General features: G+C 41.1%; 1 protein-coding gene across 5 annotated transcripts in view; it reads right to left on the bottom strand.

The window, feature by feature from the left end:
- Positions 1–18,304, bottom strand: part of MYO18A (myosin XVIIIA) — a 377,134-nt gene that overhangs the window by 190,151 nt on the left and 168,679 nt on the right. For all 5 annotated transcript variants that reach the window (XM_078780216.1, XM_078780215.1, XM_078780213.1 and 2 more), the window contains one exon: positions 2,586–2,698. In XM_078780216.1, the coding sequence (XP_078636342.1) occupies positions 2,586–2,698 (113 nt within the window). The remainder of the gene's footprint in view (positions 1–2,585; positions 2,699–18,304) is intronic.

Below are 18,304 nucleotides of genomic sequence, written 5' to 3' on the forward strand. Positions count from 1 at the left end.
GGCCACTCACTCCTGGTTGGTCGATCGGGGCTGGCTGACTCCTCCTTAGATGACGAGGGCTCTCTGGCTCCACCTTTGATGACGAAGTGGGGGCCACGCCCTTCTTCTCCGAGATGGAGCACATGGGCAATGGCGGCTTTGGGCAATTAAACGAGCCAACCCAAAGGGGGCAGCGAACGCTGCTTGATTGGCACTTTTAGGAGGCCATGGGGATACCGGATGGGATCCTATCTTATTTGATTTGATGCAACATAGAGTCAACTATTGGAAATACACGGCCTTAACTGAAACACAGAATAATGAAATAACTATGAAAGGGCCTATGATTTGCTACGTGTTGCAATGTGGACTAACTAAGGTGCGATTATCTCATTTAACAGCCAATTAAGGGGAAATGTACACAGGGGTTATTTATAAGGAAATTTAATATTAAATTTACATGTGAAGGTTCTAAAAACCGTAACAATATATAGATAGATAGATAGATAGATAGATAGATAGATAGATAGATATATATATATATATATATATATATATATATATATATATATATATATATATATATATATATATATATATATATAATATATACATATACATATACATATATACATATACATATATATATATATACATATATATATATATATATATATATATATATACATATATATATATATATATACATATACATATATATATACATATATATATATATATACATATATATACATATATATATATATATACATACACATTGGGGTGGTCCACAATTTATTTATTGAAATGTCATGTTCTCACCCTCGAGAACTGTTCCAATACCTAAACAAACACTGCTGGTGAAATAAAAATGAAATGGAATAATATTTATGGGTAGCTCATGTTCATCAAAGTTTCCCCATACGGTCTTACACTAACGTCTTACAATATACATAGTCTTACACTAACGTCTTACACTAACGTCCATGGACACTGAAACAATTTCTGATTGTCGCATACTTTTACAGGAATTTTAAGTTGAGTTATGAATACTCTGCATGCCTTGTTCATGTTTTATGAAGGAAAATATGTTTTGAGGGGTCTATGCAGTATGCATTGTACCCTGTCGAGGTAAGGTTTGATTTTACCCTTCAAATTTATCCTGAAAATTTGTTGACATTCAAGTATCTCAAAATTTTACTTTTTGTTTTTTACATTTCGGCCTTCCATAAAATCACCTACCTCTGACCAGGACAAGTTAGTAAATCCCTTTCTGATATCAAGGATGATGTTCTGCTTTTCGTTGGGAGTCAGTTTGCTGAAATCCAACCAAGAGATGATTATCGGGAATTGTTGGAACTGTGTGTAATCTTTCTGGGTGGAGTTCCTGCAAAAGGAGTCTGGTTCATGGCCCCAGGACCCATGCACCATGCCTGTTGGATGTCAAAGGTCATCTATAGCTTGAAGGTTTGGATGTTCAGAAGTCAGTTCAAACTCACTAGCAAAGAGCAGAAAGGACTGAGAGACATTGCCATCTTCACCATCCGTATTTACATCAGAGCATGGATGACAGCTCAGCTCCTCTTGCGGCTTCTGCCCCAAACAGTAATTTGCTTCTTCTAAAATCTCTGGTGCAGTACAAAGATGTAAACCAAGCAATTTCGAAGGCAGCAACCATGAAATTAGCAGGCCATCTGTGGTACTTATCAGAGGACCTGATTGGTCTTGCATTTTTTTTGACAAGAATGTGCCTGCAGCAGTGAAACAACAAATGATCCTCACACTGGAGAATGAAGGACAAGAAGATCCTCCGAAGCACATCCAAGTTGATCTGGGAAATATTCAGGAAAGTGGTTTGGAAGACTTTCTTACACAGAAATCTGGCATGCTTTTTGAAAGATGGACCTTCCTGACAGTTTTCTGGAAGCAGACCCAGAGACTTGGGAAGACCGAGACGATTTTAAAGCAGCGTGTGAGATGGTGAAGGCCATGAAAGTGGTAAATGACCATGCAGAACGAGGAGTTGCACTAATTCAGGAGTTCAGTGGACTGCTGACACATGATGAAGATCAACTTCAGTTCATGCTGCAGGTTGTGCAGGAACACAGGAAAACATTCCCTGACAGCAACAAGAAGACCCTAACTGGAAAAGACTGAATAACCAGCTGGTAGATGTGTTTAGAATTTGTATGTACTGTATGTGTAATTTGTGTATTGCGTTATACACCAATTTCACCTGTATAGTGTATAGACTATATATATACTGAAATTTCAAGTTAGTTGAGCTACCTCTAAATATTAAAATATATCCATAAAACTTCACATCGTGTTTTTATGACCTAAGGAACAATTATGGATGGTGAGAACATTAAAAAGTTGTTACAATTTATTTCTCATGTTATTCTGGACCACCCAAATATACATACAATAATAATATAGAATATATACATATATACACATATATATATATATATATATATATATATATATATATATATATATATATATATATATACTGTATATATATATATATATATACATATATTTATGTATAATTTATATATTTGGAAATAATCTGGAGTTTCCAGAAACCCGACCATGATCACCTGTTCCAACATCTGGATGGTCCCAGCTTGCTCATCGAGCTCTTCCTCCTGGTCCGTTGTTTTAGCCTCCAATGTCCGCAACTGTTTCTTAAGCTTGGTAATGGATGCTTCATCTGCAAAACACACACAAAGTCATCATGCAGCCTCATTCTCCAATAACACATATAATCACAACCCCTTCCACTTGATTGTTTGCAAACTCTATTCATGGCTCATCTGCAGCCTGAACATTTTACAAGGTAGTTGTTGGCCTTCAACTACACACAAAAGACCAGTGGTAACTTCTAGAGTGCAGGTTTGCACAAACCAAGGAGCACAAATAACGACACAATTTACCAGTGAAAACAGTAATAGTCTCAGAGTTGTGTTCCAAAAGCAGTACAAATTTAAAATACCCCCAAAAAAAAAAATCAAAACACTGTGATTATGTCTGAAGAGAGCTGAGTGCAAGTCAAAATTTTCATCAGCAATTGCTAAAATAGAACCACAGCTGGGTGCTCTTTACAACCTTTGACCAAGTGGAGAGGCCAGCTTTAGAAGACATGCAGTAACAGGTCAGAACCTCGATCTTTGGCACTATGTGTGTTGATGGTGAGGTTTAGGTTTCACTTTAAAATCCAAGCTTGGCAAAGACATTTTATCAGAAGGGAAAAATAACGTGATGTACCAATTGAATGATGTTTTAAAACCATGGTATTTATATTATTTTCTTCCCCTCGCTTTGGCATGAATTATTTGAAAAAAGTGCAAGGGTGCCAATATTTTTGGCCACAACTGTAAAAGGCTTTATGACTACTGATGCAGAACCACTTTCTTAGCATCACTTCCTTTGTTCTGGCCCATTGGTGTTTGCAATACAAATCTGCAGCAGCAATGCTAATCCCAGGCACTCAGCAATATAATATCCTGACCCCCTCAAAGGTAATATCCGACAGGATTTTCTTATTCTGCACCTCTTCAACTATTTCAACCGACAGAGAACAATAACAAAATCAAAACAAGAGCAAAAGTGATCGGGAGATTACCATTTTGCTCTGTAGAATGGCAAGTAAGCAACAGAGGTTTTGAAAAATTCGTTTCATAACCACAATCGAGTGTGATTTTTGCATGGAGTGAAATAACAGAAAATAGCTGTGCTGGATTATAAATGTGCTGAAGAAAATGTATGAACAAAGGAATATTAAAATAACACCTGTTTTTCAAGGGCCGAGCAGGATCAAGCCAACATGCACTTACAGAGAAATGCCCTCTACTAGAGGATGTAAAGAATGGCAGAGTTCAGAATATGTGGGAAATATTAAAATTACTCCCAGTTTCCTGGGTTCATATCCAACGAAGTTGTTGAGGTGCACACTGAAAGATTGGATGAGAAAAGGAGAATTCAGGTCGTACTTCGATTGAGCTTGAGACTTTGTGTGAGAATTGAGCACAAACTCTTCGCTTCAGCCAACAACAAATCCCCACCATCATAGACTCAAAATGGCACACAATACCATGGAACCACTTAGCTGAGCAATTACCTTCGAGGATTTTTACCTACTGTGGGTGACAGGATGGGCGAGAGGTACGCACACTCGCCTCCAAGCCGTCTTCCCTGGGCTTGAATCAGGACCTAGCTATAAGCTGTCATCCCAGTGTTTCATAGGCCAGATGATTCATCAATGAGTATGTGCCGTCCCTCAGATGTACATTAAACAGGTGACCCTTCTATCGACATTAGTTAGTGGACGTTAAAAACCCAATGGTGTCCTTAACAAGGAGTAGGTGAGCCATCGCTGGCGCCTTAGCCAAATTCCAAATTACTGCCCAAAGTACTACTGGAAGAGGAATGGAAAACCGCCCGGTATGATCCATGCCAAGAAACTGCTTCAGAAGAACCAATGCTTTGTAACACAGAGTATGATACATCAGTCAGTCATTCATTCATTCATTCATTTCTATCTACACATGGAAGTTGTGAAAAACATTTTATTTGGCTTTCTTATTCACATGTTATTTACCTCTGCCACCAAAGGTGGACACAGGTTATGTTTTCACCCATGTTTGTTTGTTTGCCTGTGAACAAGATATCTCAAAAAACTTGTGAACCCATTCGGATGAAACGTGGTGGATAGGTTAGGTTTATAACAAGGACAAATTGATTCGATTTTGGTGAAGATCCGACTCCGGATCTGGATACTAGAATTTTAAGTGATTCTTCACCATCGAGTGCGAGAGCTAAAAATGATATGCCGGTATATAGCACGATATCTCAAAATGTTATGGATAGATTCGCACGAAACCTGGTGGACAGGCTGGGTGTGTGACAAGGACGATTCAATTCGATTTTGGTGAAGATCTGAATACGGATCCGAATATGAGAATTTTTAATTATTTTAAATGATTCTTCACCATTGAGTGATAGGGTCAAAAACGATATACATGATAGCATGATATTTCAAAAAGTTGTGGATGTATTGTGACGAAACCTGGTGGATTCGTTGGTTCAGTGACAGTGGAGTTGGTCCAAGAACAAGCCGATTAGCTTTTGTTTCAGGTCCAGATATATATCCGGCCTATCAGTGGGATACAAAACGTTAACTGTTCAGCCTGGCGGAGGTTTGCCCTCTACAGAGTGCCATTCTAGTTTACACGATGTGGTTGCAGCAGAACCTCAATGAGAACTTCAGCAGATGACACCTACAATTTTCTCATCTATTTCCCCCAAAATTGATGTTTCAACATGTAACCTTCGATGGGCTGACTGCATCACAAATAAAGCTGAAATGAAGCATGACTGACTGATGCCAACAACACCTCGGAAATAATGAGGAAAGAGATTTGACTACAGGTTGAAAGCTGTGAGCGTGCAGATCACACCATTCACTCACCCCATCTGTTGAGATGGTTGAAACCATGCCATCAGAAATATATGGCTGTTTCCTTTGAACAGCAACCACAAGGCCAATTCCCTCCACCCAAAACCCATATTGCCGCTCTCTGGCATCAAGCATTCACATTCCACAATGTAATCAACTCGTGCAACAAATAATTAAAAGGACTACACTGTACATATTTGTAAAGGAATTTTTTTTTCTTTGATCCCAGGAGAAATTAATCACACGAAACACTTAACCAAATTTTAATTTTTCTGTGATATTTACATGTACCATGTCTCAACTGAATTGGGACATATTTTAACCCTCCAACTGTCTGCAATGTGCTTACTGCCTTTTAAAAATCTTTTTTTTTAAATTATTAAAATTACCATACTTTACCAAAGTATGGATACCAAAATGACCATAAATTACCAAAATTACCATAATTAAAATTAAAATTACCCCCCATATTATTTCAAAAAATTCAATAAATTCTCAGAATCTGGAATCAAATTTCTCTGAGCAGGAGACAATATGTTGAAAAAGCAGGCCACATGGAAAGTAATATAAAAGAAGGTACATTTTCCAAGGATCAGGGCAATCATGTGTGCATCATAATTGTAATCACTCCGAACAATAGCTGGGGGGAAAAATCAGTTAAAGCAATTCTCGATGATAATAACAGGCCATAGCAAAGGCGATAAAACCCACAGAGGCAATGATTTTCCACGACGGATGGAATTTGTGGAATTGGTGACTTGAAACGGAAAACTGAATCTGACACAGAAAAATGGAATGTCGTAGATTACAAAAATAACTAGAACGGTACTCCGTAGAAAGTATACCTCCACCTGGTTGGACATATCACTCAATGGTGAAGAATCACTTAAAAAATTAAATAATTTTCATATCCGAATTCATATTCAGATCTTCACCAAAATCTAATCTATTTGTCCTTGTCACACACACAACCGGTCCACCAAGTTTCGTCCAAATCCGTCCACAACTTTTTGAGATATCCTGCTATGTATCGTTTTTGGCCCCATCTCCCAATGGTGAAGAATTACTTTAAAAATTCTAGTAGCCGGATCCGAATCCGGATCTTCACTAAAATCTAATCATTTCGTCCTTGTGACATACGCTACATCTCTGCCACCAAATTTCGTCCAAATCCGTACACAACTTTTTGAGATATTTTGTTCACAGACAAACGGACAGACAAACAGACAGGGGTGAAAACATAACCTCCATCCACATTTGGTGGTGGAGGTAATAAGTCAAGATGAAGTCAAAAAAATTCACCATATTTTCTCATTTTGCATGGGATTGTCCACAGACTTACAAAAATGCAAAAAGAAAGCCAGCGTCGAGCATGCCTCATGTAGTCTGAACTCCCACAGATCTGCCATCCCCGAATATGGGATCTTTCTTGTTGAGGCTAAGTTTCATGTTCGGACAATCTGGTTTGAGTGGATGACAGACTTGCAAAAGCAGTTTTCTATGGAGAACTTATGACCAGCATGTGCTTGTGCTCCCTAGACACTTTATTATTTGTGAAGAAGTAATCTACAAATACTTCATAAACACATATGTTGCTCGAGTCCTGAGAAAGAATAGTAAGAAACAGAATAGAAAAGAAAACTGCTGTTAAACTTCAATCTCACATTCAAAATCTATACAATTGGAATCCGACATTCGCAGGGGATATGTTCCTGTAAAATGCTGCAAATGTCGAATCCGCAAATGTGGGGGCATTGTTTCAATGGCAAAAGGGGGGGTAGGTTCCAGCAGTTTGTGATTCATAAGGGAAAATTTAAAAAATCCCATTAAAAACCATGAATACGCCCGCGAAACAATGTGAATATAGTGAAGGCCAGTGCCGTGAATGTTGAAGCAGGTCAGAAAAACCGTGAATACGCCCACAAAAAAAAATCACGAATACGCCTGCAAAAAACCATGAACACGACTGTGAAAAACAAGAATACGTCTGCAAAAAGAATATCGAAACGCATGGTGGGAGGTGATCTATACGCACACAGCTGTTTTATGCATGACAAGTGGAAGACGCTTTTAGAAATGTTATGTGTGTGGCTTTGGGAAATGGTTAATGCATGGCTGGAAGCGATTTCATGTGAGAAGCGTGCAAGATGCTTTTAGAAGTGTCATGTGCACGGCTGGTACGAGATGGTTGTTTTTGCACCTGCAAAAAACCATGAATACGTGGGGCACAAGACTGCGAATGTGGAAGCATGTCACATTTTATCAACTGCGAATACATGGGGTCCACGAATGTCGAGGTCCGACAGTACTATCAGAAAGATGTTTGTCTGTGCATCACCATTTTTCTCAGAGATAGCTTAACGGATCTTTGTCAAACTTTCAGAGGTTCATCTGCGAGTGGCAGATAGTGTTTTTGGCAAAAAATAAAAAAAAAAAAAATAAGAAATTTTTGAAAAGAAAAAGTTGGATTTTTTTTTTTAATTGCTCTATAGTCCCTACTGCCTTTGTAGGTAATATTAATATGATCTCCAATCCCATTCCTGAGAGGGTTTAAGGAAGTGTTTTAGACCCCCAACAAAACAAAAATAAAAAAAGAAAATTTGATTTCTTCTAAATTTTTTATTTTTTTTGTTGTTGTATACTGAATCGAGGCTCGTGAAAGAGCTAACATTTACTTCACAAACAAATCAACCAGACAAACAAAATACCCAAAAAGAGGGAGCGGAAGACAAGATGGGGAGAGAAGGGGAAGCACACAAACACAACATCCGAGAGCAGGGAGATGTGTGGAAGGGAGAAGGCCCGGGGGGAGGAAGCATGGGAAGGGGGGGGGGGGGGAGGGAGAAGTATAAAACACAAGGACACCAAGGACTTCCTGGACAGAAGTTGGTATTTCAAAAAAGTGGAATTGGGGTGAAATTAGCGGGGGTAGAAAAGATCAAGGTTTTGGATGGGGGAAGATAAGAGATGGTGGTGAACAGGATTAGAACAGCACCAGGGCAACTAAGGGTACCTCTGCTCGTATCTGCCAAAGCAAAGGAAGAAATATGTGGCACCAACATCAACCACTAATGGACCTGCAAAGTATCATACATCTATGATCACGGATATTTTGGGTCCAGAAACACAGTGGCTTGAAAGTCATAGCTGTTTCATGTGCTGGAAGATCAATTGATTCTGCTTCAATCACAGTTGTCATTTGTAAAAGGCAGCCAATGACTATACCTAAGATAAAAGCAGGAACTTGAACCTCTGCCGGAATACCAGCACTTCCTGGACAGAAGTTGGTATTTCAAAAAAGTGGAATTGGAGTGAAATTAGCGGGGGTAGAAAAGATCAAGGTTTTGGATGGGGGAAGATAAGAGATGGTGGTGAACAGGATTAGAACAGCACCAGGGCAACGAAGGGTACCTCTGCTCGTATCTGCCAAAGCAAAGGAAGAAATATGTGGCACCAACATCAACCACCAATGGATCTGCAAAGTATCATACATCTATGATCATGGATATTTTGGGTCCAGAAACACAGTGGCTTGAAAGTCATAGCTGTTTCATGTGCTGGAAGATCAATTGATTCTGCTTCAATCACAGTTGTCATTTGTAAAAGGCAGCCAATGACTATACCTAAGATAAAAGCAGGAACTTGAACCTCTGCCGGAATACCAGCACACAATGGCCTATCTAGGCTGTCATTGGATTTTTATCATCCTTAAACAAATACTAGCAACAGGAGAATCAGTTTAACATCACTTCCAAAACGAAGGTGTACTCCATGAGGCAACCATCTACCAGCAATGCACAAAGAGACAGGGCTCAAATCTGATTTCATCACAAATTTGGGGAGGGGTGCATAAACTCACATGGACAAAACAATGGATTTTCTGAAAAGTTTTGTTGGAAACTAAGTGGATCAGGGAGATTAGGAGGGGGTACTATACACTTGAAACGTAACTGATGAAAAGAGGAAATAGGGTGGAAACCATTGCATTCTTTAACTACCTCTGTAGCACTTGCCATAGGCAATTTAACGCTTCTCAATAACAATAGGCTATTATTTTGCTGCGGTAAAGCTGGCTGGAAACTGCACCTTACATGCAATTTCTCAACTGTTACTGGGGCAATGAAGAAAATTGCAAGTATGTGTGAAATCGAGGCATTGCAGTGTAAGCAAGTGTAAGGCGCAATGCAGCGTATGTGTGCAAAATGCACATCTAGACCTCAAACCCACCACAAGGCTAAACACTGTGGAAGGGTCTGAGATTGGCCACTTTGTTGTCGTTTTTAATTTGCTTCAATGGAGAACCTAACAGTAGTAAAGTGAAATCGCATCACGCAGTGTGCCTGGCACATTTGTGTCCTCAATTAGGAATTGATCCATGATGGTTAAAAAGGTAGCAAATGCACTCTCCTACAGCATGGAGAACAGGTTAAATATTTAGCCTCCTTAAAATTTGCAATCTGTATAGTATTCCACACCAAGGACGTAGGACGGGAACAGTGGTGAGTTTCAGGTGAAGGTGGGAGTGCATCAGGGGTCGGTACTAAATCCACTACTATTTGTAGCTGTGATGGAGGTGCTGGCTCAGAACGTAAAGGAGGGTTTACCGTGGGAGTTGTTGTATGCAGATGATCTGGTGTTGATTGCGGAAAGTATGGATGGACTGAAGGAAAAGATGAACAAGTGGAAGGAATGTATGGAGACAAAAGGTCTGAAGGTGAATATCGGAAAGACGAAGGTGATGGCAAGTGGTAAAGCATGTGGTGAGGTGGAAAGAACTGGGAAGTGGCCCTGTGCTGTGTGCAGGAAGGGTGTCGGAGTGAACTCCATTCAATGTACAATGTGCGCTGAGTGGGTTCATCAAAAATGTTGTGGTCTCAGAGGGCCATTAACCAGTGTGGCAGCTACATTCAAATGTAAGGTGTGCACAGAGGGAGCTGCACATGGAGGAAATGTTGAGTTGGATCTTGGAGACGGCGTGAAGCTGGAAGCTGTGAAAACATTTTGCTACCTCGGAGACATGCTGAATGGAGAAGGTGGATCAGACTCGGCAACGGTTGCTCGAGTGAGATGTGCATGGAAGAAGTTTCGGGAACTGAGTGGCGTGCTGATGAGGAGGGGAGTGTTGTTGAAGCTGAAGGGAAAGGTGTATGCTGCATGTGTGAGAAGTGTTATGATTTATGGGAGCGAGACATGGGTAATGAACGTAGAGCAGCAACGAAGGTTGGAAAGGGTGGAAATGCGAATGGTTCGATGGATGCGCGGAGTATCGTTGAGAGAGAGGAAGACAAATGATGAATTGTAAAAAATTATGGGAATAGAGCCTGTGATTAATGCTGTGAAGAGGAACAGGTTGAGATGGTTTGGTCATGTGTTGAGGAAGAATGAAAGTGACTAGTTGAGAAGAGTGATTGAAATGAATGTAGAAGGAAGTAGAGGACGGGGAAGACCGAGAAAGACTTGGCTAAAGATGGTGGAAGAAGAAATGCGGGAAAGGGGGTTAACAAGGAGAGATGCAGAAAATATGGCAAGATGGAGAAGATTGTCATGGGGACCGCAAGGCTTACCCCCGCTCTAGCAAGGAAAATGGCCTTAAAATGCATGTTGTTGTGTTGTATAGTATTCCACACCAAGGAAAAGTTAACCCCATCAGAGCTGTAACCTGCTTTGCCAAAATCCACAATAATGATGCACAGCATAAGCTAATGAATGCATTGGTGGATTTCATCTCAAATGAAACCGGCTCTTTGCTAAAACCTTCCAGGAGCTTACAAAATTATTTTGTGTTCAAATTAACAGACCTCTTCACCTTCTTCCTCCTCAAATGTTATTCAAATTACAACCTTTATGTTCACTACTCATTAGCCCATCTGCCAGGCAATGGGAGACAAGGTTTTGCAATCTATTGTGCATGTGTGCATTTGTGTGTTTGTACGCCAGTGTGTCTGTCCAGGGACTCCAGGCCTTAACCTTCCTACCATTTAAGCTTTTGCAATCAACTTTTCAACAAACCTTTACGATGAAAATAGGGTGAAAATAATTAATAACTGGCTCAAAATGTTAAAGGGCAAAATTACAGAAAGTACAAATAGGCCTCATTAGCTCATCCGCTGGACAACACGTCAAGTTTTGTAATCGCTTCTGTGGTTCTTTATTTTGTCCGCTTGCATTTTGCGATGCTTTCTACCAAATACCATTTGAGCTTGGGAAGTTGGCGGTTCGATTCCGACTCGAGCCAAGTCAAACGAAAGACTGAAAATCAATTGTGCTGCTTCCACGTTTGATGCTCAGCATAAATTACCAAAATAAGTAGCATCATCCGTACGTCCCACGTTATTCCAAAGGGTTCATGCTGTTCTATAATAAAGAATAAAATTGTACAGTTGTAAAGCAAATAATCGATAAACTTGGTAGAAAAGCAAATAATCAATTTACTTGGAAAAAAAAATGTGTCCGTTTATTCTTGAAGAAGCCCGTTTTAAAAGCCCATCTTTCCATTATGGACAAAGACGAAGCGGGGTTTGGAGCTTCAGGAAGCGGTTCCAACGGTAGCATTCTTATTATTCTATGGCAGCAGGTACACTTTTAGAATATAGCGAGACTGGCAAGGAAGGAGCACAAAAAATTGTATACATATATATATATATATATACAGGGTGAATCAAAAGTAGCGCACGCGCCCGATTTCTGTTTTTTCGGCTGTCAGATTCTTTCTGGGATGTCATGTTGTTAATAATTGTCTTGCAGATTATTAACTTTCTTATTTTATTTATTTTTGTTTTTGTTTTGCAGGTTATTGCTGAGAGTTTGGAAAGTTACTGAATTTGCACCAAATTGAACCATGAATTACCTTTCAATGAATCAACGCATTGCGGCCGTGAAACATTACTACAAATGTAATGAACAACCAATGATGGCGGCACACCGTTTGGCACAGGAATTCGATATTAACCCACCCCAGGGAAGAAACATACGATTGATTGTCGAGAAATTTGAAGCAACAGGGTCGGTAGCCACTGCAAAGAAGTCCTGTCGTCCGAAAACGGCAACGAATGTAGCTAAGGCTGGAGAAGTCTTCAGTAGACTGGAACAAAGTCCGCAAAAGTCAACTCGACGTTTATCTGCAGAGTTGGAAGTGAGCCAATCAAGTGTTATCTGTATCCTTCACCAGAAAAAATGGAAACCTTACATTCCACACTTACTGCATGCCCTTCATGATGGAGATGACGACCGCCGTCTTCAATTTTGCTAAGAGTTCTTAGCTAAACTTGACGAAGAGGACACAATGCTATACAACATCTGGTGGTCAGATGAGGCACATTTTAAGCTTAACGGCACAATTAACAGACACAATTGTGTCTACTGGGCTGCGGAGAACCCAAGAGTGACAGTTGAGAAGGAGGTAAATTTACATGGCGTGACAGTTTGGGCAGCCATATCTCCATTAGGGATAATTGGACCCTTTTTCTTTGAGGGATCTGTCACTGCAGAAATTCACCCTGGATATGCTGCAAACCTTCTTTTGGCCCAGGGTACAAGATCAGGACTGTTATTTCCAGCAAGATGGAGCTCCACCTCATTATGGACGTCATGTTCGTCAGTGGCTTGATGAAAACTTTCCCGGAAAGTGGATCGGCCGCCGCGGTCCGATCGAGTGGCCGGCACGCTCCCCAGACCTTACACCTCCAGATTTCTTTCTTTGGAGGCTCATGAAAGACCTTGTTTATCGTGAAAAGCCTCGTACCATTCAGGAATTGAAGGCTCAAATCACTGCAAAGTTTGAGGAAATTGATATCGAACTCTGCAAGCATGTGTGCCACTCTGTACCTGCTCGGCTGCAATTGTGCATCGATCACGAGGGAGGGCACTTTGAAAATTGCAAGTAAAACAGCTTGGTACAGTTCCGTAATAATTTTCCCCCGAATAAATGGTTAGATAAACATGTCATTCATTTATTTCTACCTTCTTGTACACTGTAATACAAATGGCAAACAAACAATCAACTGAAAGAAATATATATATATATAAACAGAAATCGGGTGCTACTTTTGACTCACCATGTACATATATATATATACAGTCACGTGAAAAAGTAAGTACACCCCATGTAAAGTTTTGACTTTTTCAACATATTTCGACATACCGCTATTTGATCTTCATTTCAACAATATTGATAGATAAAGGTGATATAATATAACAAATATCATGAAACATTTGCATTTTGTAGTCCATTGTATAATTTAAATAAACATAAATGCAAATTCCTACCTGGACTGTAGGCCAACCCCTGCTCTAGCAGGGAAAATGGCCTTAAATGCCTGTTGTTGTTGCACCTGGACTGTAGTTAGCAGGTGGCCTGGTCTTCTTGGAGGTTCCTCAACATCATTTTACACTGCGTGCAGTATTAATTACAGTGCGGTTGCTGTCTAGGCAGCAGTTTCTGCACCATGAACAAATTGTCTGGGAACCTAGGTGCTTCATTCACAAGGTTCATGTAAATAGGTAGCCGTCTTCAGATATGAAGGAAAATGCTAAACGCATGCATGCACACAAACATACACCTGCCAGATGTGGAGATGAGTCTCAGGAGTCAAGTTCCGAGTCAACGCATACCAAGCTACCCTGTTATCATATGGCCTCAAGTTATCTTATGTGGCAATCTCCCCCAACATCCCCCATTATTTATTTAATCCCCCTTTCTCCAGCAATGGTATATGATGTGTGCCGTTGAATATCAAACAACTCAAAAATAACTATCAAGTCGTAGGTTTAAAGATTCAACTCAAAAAGTTACAATTTAGATTCCAGGATGCTTTTGAGTGTCCAACTTTCAGAGTCTCGAGTCAGATCAGAAGTCGAAAAGAAAAGTGACACGTTCAACAGGCCTGCAGGTTATTACAGATCGATACACAAGCAGACATTCCACTGCAATGATAACACGTTAGCAGTAATCTTCGAAGTACAATTCTGTGAAGAAATAATAATTTAAATATGGGCGAAGAACAATTGCCCACCAACATCAGTGAGCGCTCAGTTACATGACAACATAACAACTAACAGACATTATAATACTCTCTTGAGCTTGACCGATTAAACCATCAATCAAGACATTCCTCCGTAATTACAGCCATTTACTGATGATGCGATTGAACGAGATAATTACTCACTTTAGTGATATCAACATAATGATAACACCAGATTAATAAGACTTTAAAAACTTTCCAAATTGATGTGTTAAAACTGTCACACTAAAAATAGTTGACAAGTTGCCATTGCCGTACAATCACTAAAATTGCTGGATTTTGAAATGCACAACTTGTTTTGGTTGCTGCCAGTATTGACACCAATTATAATAATAATAAACATACGAGCAATACCCCTGGCACTCACTTGGTAGAATAAACAGCATGCTGCACTGACTAAAGGTATTTTAAACCATTTTCATCGGTTGCTGGAAGAGAGGGCAGCATGTAGAATCATATTAACATTATCATAAGACTTCAAAAAACAAACAAAAAAAATACCTATTTTGGGGGGTGACTCCCCCCCCCCCCCTCCCTCCCTCAACCCCATACACCTCCTCAAACCCCAATTTTTTTAATGCTGTGAATAAATATTGGTACAGCACAGGTGGTGAAGGTTGCGGTGAAGTTTCATCGAAATTGCGTGTGTAGTTTCTGAGAAGAAAGCAAATACCTATTTTGGGGGGAAACCTCCCCCCCCCCCCCCCCCCCCGAAAAAAAAACCCCTAAAGGGGCAGATTTTTTTTTAATGCCGTGAATAAACTTCGGTACATCATGGGGGATGAAGGTTGTGGTCAAGTTTCATCGAAAGTGTGTGTACTTTCAGAGGAAAAAGCAAATTCCTATTTTGGGGGGTCAAACCTGGATACACTTTGACCCCTGGTAAAACCCTTAGACCGACTTAGACCCCGATTTTTTTCATGCCGTAAACAAACTTTCGTCACAACACAACAAATATCCTTTCAAGCTATGAGAATTATAATACCAAAGGATGTTGAAGGAAGGAAAACTCTGTCGAATGGTAGCAGAATCATTGCCATCGACAGAGGCAGCTCGGAAATATGCCGTCTGAAGATTATTATTATTAGGTTTACTCTCCATGAAATGGAGAGAAACCTATTATTACTGCTAGAGTTTTTCTTATTAGGTTTACTCTCCATAAATGGAGAGTAACCTATTATTACTGCTAGAGTTTTTCTTATTATTATTCTTCCACCCTATTTTGCACCTCCGAAAACTTCATAATTAAGTTTCTCAGCAACCGCTGGTCGGATTGACAGGAAATTTTCATCAAATGATCGGCTAGGCTCGTATAATTTTTTAATGCTAATGATGACGTCATAGGTCACGTGGTATGGGCGCCATCTTGTAAAACACCTTCAACTTTGCCCCTCTGTATCTCCGAAACGGCTCAATGGAAAAATTTGAGGAATGGCTCATTCTAAAGAACTCTGAAATGGGAACAAAAAACATGTGTATTGAGTATATCAAAAATGCTAACGTTAAGAGGTTAGAATTCGTCAAACACAGTTTTTCTCCCCCGAAAATGAGATTTTTTCCCCAGATGCTTAGTTAAAAAAAACTCAGAATGCAAAAATTTTCGAAGTCATACGTCACATGGTTCGGCCGCCATCTTGTTTTCCGTGAAAAAACACAAAAACCCCTATTTCTCCGCAACGGCTGAACGGATCGAGCCCAAACTTGGCATGCATATTCGCATACCCATGACGAACAAAAACGTCAGCGACCACGACGTCATCCGACACGTGGTTTCAGAGTTATGACGTTTTAAAATTTCAAACTAGAAATGGAATCACCTCCATAATTTGTGGAGATATTGAGTGCAAACTTTACACAAATGTTCCTCATGGGGGGCTGTTTCATCGTTACTTGAGACGTTTTGATAAGTCACATGGTTTGGCCGCAATAAATAATGGAAGTTTAAATTTTAAAAAGCTTGTAACTCTTGAACCACTGCATGGATCGACTTGAATTTTTAATGCAATGTGGCTCTCATCAAGCGAAACAAGTGTGCACACTTTCAAGATGATTGGATGTACGGTCGCGAAGCTATAAGTCTTTATTGTTGAAAGAAGAAGAAACACACCATTTTGTCTTTCCAGAACGTGCTCACGATAACGCGATCTCCCGCGGTCATTTGAACTTCAAAAAAAATTATAATTGCAGATTTGTCAATAGATGAGGCATATTAACAAACGAATGAAACAGATTTGCTCAAATTCTGACTATTTTTAACTCGATCGTATTTCACTGAAAGTAAGCCCATCAAGGCGCGTACGTAATACACGAAAATACAGTGGGCCATTTGCGCATGTGCAAACATCCATCCACATATTACGTAAGGTGCTGTGCGAGAAGGAAATGGCTGTCATGGTCGCAATTGGTCTTCAAATTTGCACAAATAAATGCCCTACACGATGCCATTTATTTCGTCAAAATCCATCCAGCCGATCTGAAGTTATATGAAGAAATGCATTTACGTCGTGACGTCATTGTGATGAAATCGACATCCAAGTTACGACACTGATGTTATTCTCCTCATGGCCGCTACGCGACACCTTCGCGGCTTCTATATATATAAGAGACTGCCTCTCAGCGCAGACAGGAGATGTACATTCATTATCGCAATGTAACTCAATAGCTCCTCTGGGCTTCCATAGAAAGGTAATGATTCTGCTATATATATCATAAGCTCATTTATAGTTATACCACCTGTACGCACCTGTATTCACCTGTAATACTAATACAATGTTTATTGGTTTCTCTCTAGATGCTGTTGAGAACGAATTTCGATTAAACCTACCTTTTGGGTCGATGTTGTATCTTGATTTTACAACACTTAATCGAAATTCCTCTCCTGACATCGCTCGGAATCACGATAATGCCCACGCTCCTGCAATGCTCGCCTCGGAGAAGAATGCCCAGCGGAGGACCCGTCGAGCTAGCTCCAGCTACGGAGCTCCGACTACTCTCGCCACCGGTCTGCCTCAAAAGGGCCGGATGCGATGGGGACCTCGCAAGCCTTTTGTGGGACCGCGTCGTCAAAACGCAAACTGCTCTCCTGAGGCCCGAACGCCGGAGCAGGCATGACGGACTCCGGCAAGGCGCCTGCTGAAGGAGGCCACTGGGAAATGTCCCGGGCCGCAACCCCGTCGGAACAACGGACCCGCTTGGAGCCGAAGGTACGAATCTAGCCTCGGTTGCTCGAAACGCTAACGGCTCCGTCCGAAAGAATCATCCTAGATTTGCGCGCCTCGGCCCGAGATGAGATTCCCACGCGAGAGATCATGACTCCCATGTCGGCCATGCCTCCACACGGCCGGCACACTCCGACCACTCGCTGCTCGGTGGAATCGCCTCCTCCCCGCGGGCCGGCACACTCCGACCACTCGCTGCTCAGTGGAATCGCCTCCTCCGCGCGGATCGCGCACTGCTCGTCGGAATCACGCCGTGCCTCTCACGACCGGCTCACTCCGACCACTCGCTACTCGGTGGAACCATCTCCTCCGCGCGAATCGCGCACTGCTCGTCGGAATCACGCCGTGCCTCTCACGACCGGCTCACTCCGACCACTCGCTACTCGGTGGAACCACCTCCTCCGCGTGAATCGCGCACTGCTCGTCGGAATCACGCCGTGCCTCACACGGCCAGCTCACTCCGGCTGCTCGGTGGAATCACCTCCTCCACGCGAATCGTCGTGCACTGCACCCATCGCGTGCTAATACTCTGGGAGGCCCGCGATTCCATTCTGATTCCGATCACCTCCTCGCCTCGAAGCCGCACGTTGCTCCCTTTTGCGGGCCCTCCTCGGCGAGGCCCA

Source organism: Myxine glutinosa, chromosome 6 (assembly GCF_964187855.1).
Source record: "Myxine glutinosa chromosome 6, kmMyxGlut1.1, whole genome shotgun sequence".
Lineage (NCBI taxonomy): Eukaryota > Metazoa > Chordata > Myxini > Myxiniformes > Myxinidae > Myxine > Myxine glutinosa.